Source organism: Pollicipes pollicipes, unplaced genomic scaffold (assembly GCF_011947565.3).
Source record: "Pollicipes pollicipes isolate AB1234 unplaced genomic scaffold, Ppol_2.1 Scaffold_4002;HRSCAF=4701_pilon_pilon_pilon, whole genome shotgun sequence".
NCBI classification, from domain to species: Eukaryota; Metazoa; Arthropoda; class Thecostraca; order Pollicipedomorpha; family Pollicipedidae; genus Pollicipes; species Pollicipes pollicipes.
The window spans coordinates 26,210,783-26,223,480 of NW_023596420.1; the positions used below are offsets into that span (position 1 = coordinate 26,210,783).

The 12,698-nt window shown below is 47.5% G+C and overlaps 1 protein-coding gene across 1 annotated transcript in view; it reads right to left on the minus strand.

Moving 5' to 3' along the window:
- Window positions 1-8,661, minus strand: part of LOC119094292 (uncharacterized) — a 28,729-nt gene extending 20,068 nt beyond the window's left edge. Inside the window, exons 1-4 of the mRNA XM_037217365.1 lie at window positions 8,578-8,661; window positions 7,739-7,856; window positions 4,648-4,728; window positions 3,474-3,628 (exon numbers count right to left, since the gene is read on the minus strand). Coding sequence (XP_037073260.1) covers window positions 3,474-3,628; window positions 4,648-4,728; window positions 7,739-7,856; window positions 8,578-8,596 — 373 coding nt within the window. The 5' untranslated portion in view covers window positions 8,597-8,661. The remainder of the gene's footprint in view (window positions 1-3,473; window positions 3,629-4,647; window positions 4,729-7,738; window positions 7,857-8,577) is intronic.
- Window positions 8,662-12,698: the final 4,037 nt, after the last annotated feature.

Sequence of the window (12,698 nt, forward strand, 5' to 3'; positions counted from 1 at the left end):
GCTATGAGGCTTTCCCCGAAACTGGTGGCGTCGTACCTTTAATACGCGCTCGGGAGGGAAGGCTAAGTTGACCTCTCCCCTCCTGATTTATGTGTGGAATAACATCTGAAAGGCGCAGTGTAGCCACACAACACTCCGTTTAACCGTAATCAATCGAATAGCCGACCTTCTGCCATGAAAGATTAAACATACCTCACAATGTAGCTGTCCTGTAGCATGTCGAAGTCAAGCCATGTTTATCAGAGAAGGGAAAATGTGGGCAAAATTAAAAGTCGATGTGACGACGGAGTGTTAGACGAAGTCACACAACATTTATGCAGTTTCTTATGCAAAACGATAATTGAGATTAGAATTACGCCTGCTTTCACCGTCCTCGGGTTAAGTATGAAGGCCAGATCATGGTCAAAATGACTGCTTTTCGTTAAACAATTTTAATGCATAGGTAGTTTTTGACGCTCTCTTCGAATTCTACGGCTCAAAAAGACATCAACTGATCTGTTTGCTTGAATTAATCAGGCGTAAGGGAGCTAAGCAAGGCTAAGGGAACTTTAGGGGAGACTAAGCTAAAAAATAGCTTTTGTAAGTCCTTTGCCTTAAGGAACATGCCGCTTGGGGTAGCTGTTCACGTGGCTTGCAAATTCAAAGATCAAGATAATCTCGAAGGGTCGTGGCCATTTTGGGCTTCTCTAGGGCAACTGAGGTCAATGACCTTAGGTGAGCACAATACCTTTCGCTTAAAAACATATATGTATATATGATTAAAATGATTGCGTGACGTCTGAGGGCACTTCGGACACCTCTCAAGCTTGACCTTATTTGACCCGATGATAATGACAAAGAGACTCTAAAAGTTGACAAATTTTCACACAGACCTCGCATGTAAATCTGGTACACCCAGCTTTTTTAGCTTCCATATCTCAAAGACAGGAGATAAATTGATCCCCCACCCTGCGACCGAGCGCATAGCGTTCAACTGGCCACCCGGAGGCGTGTTAAAATGTGAAATCCTAAGACACTGACTTCGAAATCCATATATATGAGGCCAAAGTCAATGTCAGCGGTTTCCAACTTAGGAAACGCGAAACCGTAGGCGAACACTTCAGATTAGAATGATGAACCCTGTCTATTATGCATAACGCTGTTTCGTGGAACCAATGCAATTTTCGCGACTGTTAAAACAGTATGGGACCAGAAAGTGTCATAGGATTTCATGCAAGACGCTATTTTACGCAGAGCGACAGGGTGGTATCATTACCTTGCGCAAAACCTTACACTACGTTTCCATCTTGTCAATGTCTACACGATGCTGCCGACAGGCAACTCTCCGAAGGCGTCAGTGGTCAATTGGTCCTGAGACTGATCCGACTGTGCTGGGCTTTCAGGCATGCATGCGCCGCCGTTTCGGAGCGGTGTGTGGTACGCTGGTGACAGGGAGGGTGAGATTTTTCTGAGAGAAAAGAGGCAACTGTAGACAGAATCCCATGACCAAGCCGACGCAAGCGGTTTAACAGGTCATCGTCCATATTGGTACCTCACGCTGGAAGCCTACATTGTTCATCAACTGACATTTTTAATGCATCAAACACCCTACAATGTCCTAAAACACGGGCATTTTAGGGACATCTCGCGATCTACATCTTATCATCTAACCTTCAAAATATAATAATCACGATAACGACAGGCGTCGGTCAGACGTTGGTCTGTCACACTGATGGCACGATGCTCGCACATCAAGGTCGTCCCGACGGATCTACCACCGTTCGTTTTTTCAAAGTGAAGTTTTTGCGTACTGTTTGCCAATTGATTGACATGAGGGCTAAATATGTCTTAATATGGTAGGAATATGACATAAAATATAATATTGAATGCCAAGGGGCCGATGAGTAACAGGGGGGTTGGTTGGGGAGGTTGGCCAGGGTGGTTAATTCCGATTAGGTTGGGATAGGTTGGGATAGGTTGGGATAGGTTGGGTTAGATTGGGTTAGGTTGGGTAAGGTTATTTAGGTAAGGTTTAGTTCGGTTCCAAAAGGCTGGGCTAGAATCTGGTCCTTTTGCCTACTGGTCCCAGGAGACCGTTTTCGCGGAGGAATTGCGGGTCATCAGAAGCCCTCAGTCTCAAACCCCAGTTTTAACAAGTTGCTAAGCGGTTCCACTTTGTGGAGCTCCATATTGACTTATGGTTCAATGTCGCTCGTCAACATTGCTTGAATACATTTTAGTTCAAACAAAAAAAGTGTCACACCTCTGAAGTTCGAGTGTTCTCTACCGCAATTATGAAACTTCGAAGAAACGATTGAAAATGTATTTTTCAGATTGCTCGCAATATTTTCTACCTTAGAGAAGACGACCTGTGTACAATGCTCTCTTTTAACGTAAAGTACCTATATCTACCTTGACCGTTCGAGATCGCATGACGCAGCATCGAAACGATTATTTACAAAACCGTTCGAAATCGAAGCCAAAGACGGAACCAACCATTAAAATAGCAGAGCCCAGGCCAACGGTCTGAAACGAAACGAAGCAAAAGCTGAAACTAGCCGTGAAAATGGCTCGGAGCCGAGCCCAAGCCCGAAGGCATTGGAAGGACACTGTGGCTCCGCAAAGTCGAAGCCACAACCGGCTTCGTCTCCCTGCCGGGTTGCGGTAAAAGGCGAAGCCTGCCCTTCAAGGCTGGTAAAGCAAGGTGGACGAGTTGAAACTGCGCCGCGCAGAGACAGCAAAAGCAAGCAAGCAAACAAGCAAAAAAACACACACATCATCATTCCAAGTATTTCACGTAACAATAGACACCATGGGCCGAAGCCTCTATCAGGCCACCCTAGCAACCGGCATAAGCAATTTACACAGACGAGCGCAGAACGGCATGAACAATTTACTTCTATATCACGTGCACTGTGCACCGCACTGAATTCCATGTCACCCAGACAAAACAGATTTTCGTTATGGATCGATCGCAAATTTTCATCAGGTAAATATGTGAGTTAACATAAACAAAGACTTCATAACCACATACTGCTTTCTTGTTTCATTGACTCACATGGAGTTAATTACCGGTGAAATGTGCGATGTATATCGAAGTAATAGACATCGAGGCAATGGGACGTGGTGCGAACAATGAAATGAATGGCATAAAAACACCAAGTGCGGCTAAACGTTTTAAGCATCCCAATAGTCACTTTCAAGATTCACGTGGTTCACACGTGAGCAGCTTCAAGGACAGCAACGGTCTCCACATATCTATCAATGTGTTTGGAAATGAATGCTGGTGAACCACGATACTGCAAATGTAGCAGCAACAGCCTCTCAGCCCATATTCTCTGCTTTCCGGCAACATTTATTGCGAATGTCCGGTGTTCTTGTCAGGTCAGTCCCTGCCCTGGGCCTCTGCGCTCCTCTGTGTGGCTGATGACGCCCACCTTTGACGAGCGCGCTGGTGCGGCGCCGCGGCCGGCTGACCCCGCCGCTCGGCCTACCTTTGACGAGCGCGCTGGTGGCGTCCTCCAGGAAGGCGGTGTAGCGCACCAGCTGGCTGAGCCGCTGGTAGCGGGTCAGCACCACGTCCGGACCGCAGCCGGGCGTCAGGCTCGTCACCGACATCAGCGTGCAGGCCATATGAAGGCTGCGCTGTCTGGACCGCACAGACACCGTCAGTCGGGTGCCCCCTCCCCCTCCCCTCCACGCTCCGTCGACAGAGGAGACCAGACCCGTGCCGGCTGTCTGTGGCTGTCTCCTTGCAATCGCAACCACATCGAAACCGTTTAACAAAACTCCGTGGGAAAATGCGCGCAGGCAGTTCTTTCAAAAGGTTTGGTCTGTTCTGGAAAATGCCCCTCCCCCCCCCCCCCCCCTCTCAGCCAGTCGACCCGATAGAAGCCGGGAAGTGTGGATAACTCCGGCATTCACTGAACCGTTCCACCATTTGCCGTCTTCATTGGGATTTTCCGCTCTTCACTAGTTACAGGGGATAGCACGTGGTCCGAGTTTAAATTTATCACATCTATTTATGTGAAACCCATGGATATACAATAGGACATACAATATTCAAATTGCAAGCAACATCCATGAATTTTACGGAGAAGCAATACAATTTGGGACGACCCCCAAAGTTCCCAGCCAGACCAAGCTAAAAGCTTGCGAAGAATATACGATCACATGCTACGAATGAGGTTGTCCTGCCTGCACCTGGCATGTCTGCATCAGTAGTCTGTACCATTCTGTAATCTGTTCACGCTTCGCACCAGCATGTGCTGGTACGAAGTGTGGCTCAGTTCCACAAGCTAGGTTCATCGGAAGAACTTCCCTTACTGCCACACGCTGGTGCGATGGTCAAGCCGTTCCACACACCACTATACAGCTGGGTGCTTATTTGGCGGTGGAAGTCATCAGGGTGTCGACTATCGATTTTTTCTCTCCTCTTAAACCAAGGAATGACGAGGGGTCATTTCATTGTGTAACAAGTCATTTTGGAACCCATTTCAGCTATTTAGTGTTTCTGAATTGCGCAAAATATGCTGAGGAGAATTGGGCGTTTTGACTGGTAAGTACTAGTAACCTAACGCGTTAACGTGCCAGAAAGGTCACATGACCAGATGCTGTTGCTTTCTACTTGGGATCTTGTGCACCATAACCCAGACGACCGCCACCCACCTCTCATTCTCTCTGCGAATTCTTCTCTGCGATGACTGGGTCCCTGGAGACAGTTCGCAGAGCTCTCTGCCCCTTCGACGCCTGAAAAAGGGCAAGGTGATATAGTCATCCTCAGCTCTCCCTGCGCGCCAACGTTTTCTCCCTTAATTCAGTCCAAAAGAGGAAGAGTAGGCTTCTTCCACTACTTCGATGCTTTACTGCACTGAAATTTAAGAGGCTGGGTCTTCCAAAGACGACAACCGAAATTAATTTCTGGAACGGGGCGAAGATTATAGTTTCAACAGCAGCTTGCACACCCGCCAGTGCCTGCCAAACGACGGAGTTGTTGGCAGTTGTGTTTATCTGCATCTTGCTTGCGTGAAGGTGGGCCTTCGGTGTACAGTTGCATCATATTTAAAAGTACCACCATGCTTCGCTTACCGCCCTGAGGAACTATGCTTATGTTTACGTCAGGCATTTATGATGTTATGATGTCAGATGTTATGTTTATGTTTATGTCAGATACTCACCGAACTATTGCGCAGAATAGAATACAGAACCTCGCTAAAGGAGCACACATCGGGGATGATGCTGAGTCTTTGCATATGATGCAAAACAGATAACTGCTTGGCCCATTTTCTCTAAAAACAGTCCTCTATCAAAGGCTTTTCGACAAAAGGCATGGCAATAATCCTGTCATGTACTTCATGAACCTCCATCAGCCCGACAGCATGACCTGGCGCGTGGCGCCATCTCTGTGAATAGGTTGCAACTGTAGCCTGTGACGGTTGAAGTGAGGGCCACCGCTGGCGTCGGCAGCGCTAACTAACTTTAACTAATGTCATTGGGTGTCCTCTCTACAACGCTTTCCCATATATTTCAGCAACGCAGCGACCTCTGCTCCAGCCGTCAATAATTAGAACGCACCGTGGTCAGTTTCATGCGCGCTAATGGCAACAACATGGGACAGCATAAGTACGTCAGGGAATTTTCTTTTTCCTACGTCTATAAAACTATATCAGAAGATGAATTGAAATAACACCGGTAACACTTAAAATTCATGTTAAAATCCTGTGGACTGTGAAATATGCATCCAAATCACCATTTACCTTGAACAAAGCGCGAACACAAAGCATAACGAAAGTAATGACCTAGTCATATTGAGAAAACATGTGAAAGTTGGGCAGTAAAAAGTTTATTCTTCTAGCGAATTGACATATATCATGACTTACGTAAACTTCTGCAAATTACTACTACTAAAACAAAAACAAAATTATCAGCCAAAGCAGCCTTGCTGTGATATCATTACCTTTCTGCGCATAAAGTTTGGCAGATTGCGTGAATTCGTCCTGTAGAAATACGACGGAAAGTTTTCCAAGGTAATCAGAAAAATCCCACCCTAGCTTGCCTGAGTGCCCTTCGGTTCAAAGCATTCGGCAATTCAAAGCCCACAGCGTAAACCCTGAGCGCGCTATTTAAAATGAGCTGTCCGTTTGAACTGACGTCGCCCCACCATTTCGCCAGACAATGCGAAAGGGTCTAAGTGCCGCACCGTGCTGCTGCGTGTCTGCCCGGGTTGACCCTCGTTGGCTTGTTACCAGGTAATTCGTCCATGTCAGTTGGGTCGTGCAATGCGCCCGCTCTGGGACTTCGGAACCAACATAGGAACGGAGCATCAAAATCATCGGGACAGACATTATTCAGCTTATGAATCACAGTCATTCGAAAGTCTCGGGGCCAACTATTTGTATGCAGCAAATGAAGGTCTGCGCGCTTACTGAAAATCCGGCCTGCTTAGCTTGCTTCCACTTGCATAAGAACCCAAAACGTCGTTTGACAGCATGGAAGCATTTTACTGGTGGTGCATGGGTGCAAAATTTTTTAACACATAATCTAATATAGAATTGCGGAACACGTACCACATGTCAGCACACGTATATACTTAGATATAAATCCTACGCCAAATGTGTGACGTGCAAACTGTTACAGCTGCGCACAAAGCCCGTGAGCGAGGCGAGCCTGCAGGTCTTGCATGTTTGTTTGAAACATACGCTGACACGCGGACCAGCGACCAACTACCCGCATGTAGCATAACCTGCGCCCCTCCCCCGACGGTGCGCACGGCGGCAGGACAGCGGTCCTTTGCGTATCGAGCGGCGTCTCTCATTAATGAGTTGCCTGTGGATGTTAGACATCTGCATTCAACAAGTTTTAACCACGCCGCCAGGTCCTTTTCTGCGAGATGGGGTTGTCTCATACTGTTTATGCGTGCGCGCGTTTATGTTTTTTACCCCTTATCCCTTTCCGTTGTTGTATTGTTTTATCTCTCAGACTGATAAGTTTTGACGCGGAGACTGACTGATAACCGTTTTAAGTGCGGATTACTTCTCTGCAGTTTCAACCACCCATATGATCATATCGCTTCAAACACGACGCCAGCCAAATAAATTTTCCATCTAGGATCACTGCTTTTGGCCGTTTTTGGTGACGTCGATGTAATACTTCGGTGTGGAAACTTTTTCAACCGTAGGGAGTGGAAACTTTCGCTTTCTAATTTAGACGAACGGCTTTGTAAAACTTAGCGCACTGCATCCGGGTGAGATAATGGATTCAGACCTCTCATTCATCTACGACTTACAAATACTATGTCATTTGAGGAACACGCTTTACATAAAGCCCCGCACACATTGCATCATTTACTAATAAGAACCCACCGGTGTGCGTCACATGAGCAGTGCCAAATTAGGTCATGGAGACCAAATGTAGCATAGGCCACAGGTCAAAATCATCGGGCCACACCCTATTTTATTGAGGCCTACGCACAGCATGGCAGAACTGCAGCCGGTTGGCGGTTGCCAAATTACATAGAATGTACAACAGTTTGAGCTATGTCAAAGCCTGTGATTTTCCGGACATATCTCCCTTGTTTTTCTTTTGAGTGGGCATTGGACGGTGTTCGGGTATATGAGAAAAACTCATGGGGGTCCTTGTTAGGCTAGTGTTAATAACTCGGACATGTACATGGGAATATATTGCATTCCATGGCTGTATCATGCATCGCCATGTGAGACCGATGGTGAACATCACCTTACAGTACTAGCCTGGCCATTACCTATGTCCCCGCGTCGTCACGTTGGTTGCAGCAGCTTCCCACGAACACTCGTAGCCGTCTTCCCAGGGCCCATCGCCACCGGCACCACCAGTCCCCATCCACGACATCTTGATTCGCACTGAAACAACACCTAATTCTGACGCCACTCTGCTGCAATGCTGCAACTGTCTATACATTGCGAAACCTTGAGGGGGTAAGAGCGGATTTACAGGGCGACAGCGTCCCTCCCCATAGGCACATAACGGTAAATAAAAGTGCTAGAGGTGTTCATGAGTGTATAGTGCATGTTCTGGTGCCAATATTGTACGGTTTGCGTACTGAATGCAGTTAATTCAAGCCATTCTATTCAGTGCGACACCCATGCAGGCAGGCCTGGAAACACAGGCCTGATTTTGACGACGATGACGACGATGACGATGATTTGATGACGATGACAGATTTTGACGAATTTAGTTGGGCGGAGGTGGGGCACATCTTTAAATCTGGAGCAGCCTATCAAATTGTTTTGGGTGCAAATGATTAAATTGGACTTTTAAGAGTTGTAACATCACAGAAACCGGTCAAACCTGATGCCCAATCATTTGGGGATTAGTCAGGTTAACGAAATCCGCCATAAATGGGGCAGTCACGCATCTTTTATGGAGCAGGATTCTGTCTGCCACAAACACCTCGTTGGCATGTTTGCTACTGGTTGCAGGATGGTCTGCCGGCGAAACCCGGGACGTCAACTGGAAAATGCCCCACCACCACGCGAGGTAGCAAACCTTTTGTGCCTGCTTGGATAATCGATACTGCGTGACGATACTGACATGACATCCAGGTACATGGCTTTTACGTACCTTTTGCCCGCTGATTCATGCACACAACCCGCACAGCACCCGAAAATTGACTGGGCAGCTGACCGTTTACGCGTGCAGTTTGCCTCTTTTTCTGCTTCCTTCAAATGGGGTTTGAGTTGGTTTTCAAGAACTTTATAAAAACCACCTTACATTTGATGTGATAAACAGCAGCACTGCTAATTAAAAATCGTGATGTCTGGAGACATTCTCAAATCAAAACATGCGTCAGCCTTAAAAGCAGTCGTCGGATTTTCGTCACGGCGCAACTGGTGAGGCGTAGTGGGGAAGTGCTTCTGTCATTTCAGAGGCCTCCGAGCGCCTTTTCCCTAGGGGCGGAAGAACGATCTTCAGGTTTGTGAGGGCAGGGGCGTTGGCGTAGGAACAATTTGGTCTGGGCGGTGGGGGGGGGGGGGGGGGGGGGGCGGCGGACAGGATTAGTCCGTGAGTAACTACGGATGTGAGTAGGATAAGCGCCGAGCTAGCGAACGCTGGTACGCGTCCCAGTTTTCGTTGTGCCCGTCCGTTAGGAGTGCTGGTCTCAGCACGAATGTACATACGTGGATATGCACAGACTTAAAACTGCAAATCTGAATAACATTGAATCAGAAGCGCGAAAATGTGACTTTTTTTGGAAAAATTTCGTGACTAACGATTCCGGGAGCACGGTCCCACGTATCGCACACCTCCGGGCGCAAATCAACGCCATCCTGTCGGCCTCGAATAACCTAATCCCTAGTTTCAGTTTGCGGTGAATGTTTTACGGTTTTGGAGAACTTCTCTCCTTCGAAGGCATTTGAAGCGTTATAATTAATATCACTGAGGCCTTAGGACGACGCGCTGACGTGCGAGTTCATTTTGCGCCCAAGGATGTATCAAACAATCATATCATACCCCAATTATATTTATCTTTATAATCGGGACTTAAAGAGAATATTACATGTTTGGAGATAATGCCGCAAGCATCAGATATGATGAAATAAGCTCGTTTGCAAGCACTGGTATACTTGGTATACACATGTGACACGTGTAAAAACTGCTCGAGACAACAAATTCTCACTGCTCAGCAAATATGATCCTGAATATGTCATCGTTTGATTTCGACATAGAAGGTTTGTACGACGTCAGAAGGGCTGCCAAACCGACCGTGCGGAATTTCCATCGTAGCCGGTGGGCAGACTCGCTTGCAGTACTTCAACTTCTCGAGAGATGTCGTGTTGATCGGAGTAAAATTTCCAGATCCCAAATTTTGTGATGTGCGCATGTCTTGGCTTTTTCGTCGTGTTCTTCCATATAAATCCGTGATTTCATTTTGTGCAGTTGCATTTACATCCTCGATTATGACGTCACTGTTCAGCTATTCGATTCTCAGTCATATTTCCGTCCAAGTGCGCACCATTGTCCACCTTCCTGGATTACGTAGCAGACAGCGTAACTCCCCGTCAAGCCTTAGACTGAACGAGTTCAGCTGAGTCAAAGCCAGTTGAAGTCCATCGGCATCAGAACTCGTGCTGCCCTACGCCGGAGATGATTAACTGGACGATCACATCCATGTTGGCCTTGAGCACCACATAGCTAATGCGGTGACAGCATTCACGTGACGCTTCCATGGCGTCATGCATGCCTTGATGACTTTGAAGTAGTCTTCACGAAAATGTCTGCTCAAGTTCGTGGACATTTATCTCAGAAACCAGAAGGTTTTAAGTAATGAAGGGCAGGGCTGTGAACGCACTGAATGATCTTCGAAATGGCTATCCCGGTTGAAAACTCCATATAAATATGGAGCACGCTCTTTGTGTTCCATATTTGTATGGGTTTTGGACAGAAATAAGCATTTCGAGGGTCATTCGGTACAATTCACAGCCACGTCCCTCAAAGGACCTAGAATCTTCTAATTTCCAGGCCACACGCCCGCGGAGATGTTCAGACCAATTCGGCAGGCGAACAGGCCGACACGATCAAGTAAGCAAGCTACAGTCACGACCCGCGGAGAGTCTCGGCAGACGACACTGGCCATTGAAGACACGCGTAACGCCTGTTCCGCCGCGCGTGATCTGCGCGGGTGAGACGCACCGACCGCAGGGGTGTCAGCAGTTTCAGAATCCGTCTTCCGGCAACATACCCAAACTAATGTGAGATAGCAAGCTCTGCTTCAGGTGCCTTGGTGAGGAGAGGGGGGGGGGGGGGACACTGGGCCCAAAATTGCCGCAACGTGTGATCTTGCGGGAAGGACGGCTACCGCGGAAGACACTACCGTCTGCCCCACTCGCCAGCACCAGAATTGTGCGCAGCAAAGCAAGTCACCGGAGCGGAGAATCCCCGGAGTGTCATGGCGATAAATCTTACTTCACTGAGCAGTCGCGTGTTAGGCTATGCTTGATGCGTTGCTGAAGTCGTACCTATGAGGACTTACGGGACGGAGGGTACCTATCAAGACACGTGCGCGCTCCTAGACCCATAACGGAGGCCTCCTGATTAATAATGGATGCCCCCCAGTCCGTACTAGGGCATCCTCGTTCAAATCAGAGGCTTCCTAGTGCAGAACGAGTGCCTTCTAGCTCATAAAGGAGGCCTTCAAGTTCGTAAGGGAGCCTCCATGTTCAAGACAGGGACCTCCTAGCTCATAACGGGTGCCTCCTTTTATATAACGGGCCTCCGAGTTCACAATGGGGGTCTCCTCGTTCATAGCGGGGTCTCCTAGTTCCAAATGGGGGTCTCGTAGTTTAAAACGGGGTCTCCTAGATTATAACAGGGCCCCCTGGTTCATAATGAGGGCAACATAGTTCAAAACGGGGCTCCGAGCCCAAAACGAGGGTATTCTAGCTCATCAAAAGCGGCCTCTTAGGTCATAACGGTCGCTTACTGAGTCTCTCGATGTAGAAAAGAGTCTTCTGAACCAGATTCAGTACCCACTAGCCAAGTGGGCCTCCTTGGTTGGAACTTTGATAATGTGAGCTTTAAGAGTTTGCTTGGGTTAAAAATACCTCTAATTGTTGTTGGGGAAAGCGCATTTTTGCTTTGCCCCCTCTGACCCCTCCCGCCTTCCTGCGGCACCCCCTAACAATGACAAGGATATTTTTCGCACAATTAAGACTGCGGTGACATTCGAATTATTAGATTATGGCGAATGAAATGAACGAGAACGAGTCTCTCGTGAACACCACCTCAGAACACCACACCGCTACCACTCCATCGCTCTTCGGGTCTTCAGGGCGGTCCTGGGATGACTTCGCGGAGGCGATCGGGACAAAGTATGACTCCATCCGAACAGGTCGACGCCGCACACTACTACGAGCACACTTGTCATTGTTGATGGAAATGTGGGCAGTTATTTGGGTCACCCTGTACTTTTAAAAGGCTTCCACATATTGCAGTAAATGCCTGTTATACCAATACATGCGTTGTCATGTGACAGGCTTTTCAGACATTTACAGGCTGTCCTAATATGTAAAGGCGTTGACATAATAAAAACATTGAGTACATACAGGATATTATTTGGTACAACGTGAACATGCTAATAATGATGTGTCTAGTTACCGAGTGTACGATAAGTGACGATCATATTTCTCGATTTATTCGACTCAGCATTCCCTTCTTGTTCAAAGACATGAAGAGAACTCAAAGGAGCGTTGAGGGGGCTCAAGCCAACATTGGGAAGTGGACTAAACCCCCCCCCCCCCTACAATGTGTATAAAGTGTCGCCCTGGACGCGGCCAAGGTTTCTAAAAAATTGAATGATTGTCAAACATGACGAAAGCCTGTACAGAAGCCTATAGATGAAATTAAAATTTGTGCACCTCGGGCGAAGAACGTATAATAACCGAAGCGACAGGAAGCTGTTCATCCTTGCCTACACCTGACACAACCGAATGTTTTTCTCGCAATGCTGTGTGTCTGTTAGATACGCCTATTCGATATTCAGAATATTTGCTATGAGTTTTGATTACGGTCAAAGAAACGACGTCCAATTATCTTGAGGAACACTAGGCGTGCACGAGGAACATGTGCCAACGAGCTTCTTCAGCGTCCTCTTTTTTATCTTCTCATACCATGTGCTGCCCTCACACTGGTGCTCTTTTTCTCGTTGACCTCGCATCGATATAGTATCGTGCTGCCACCTATGA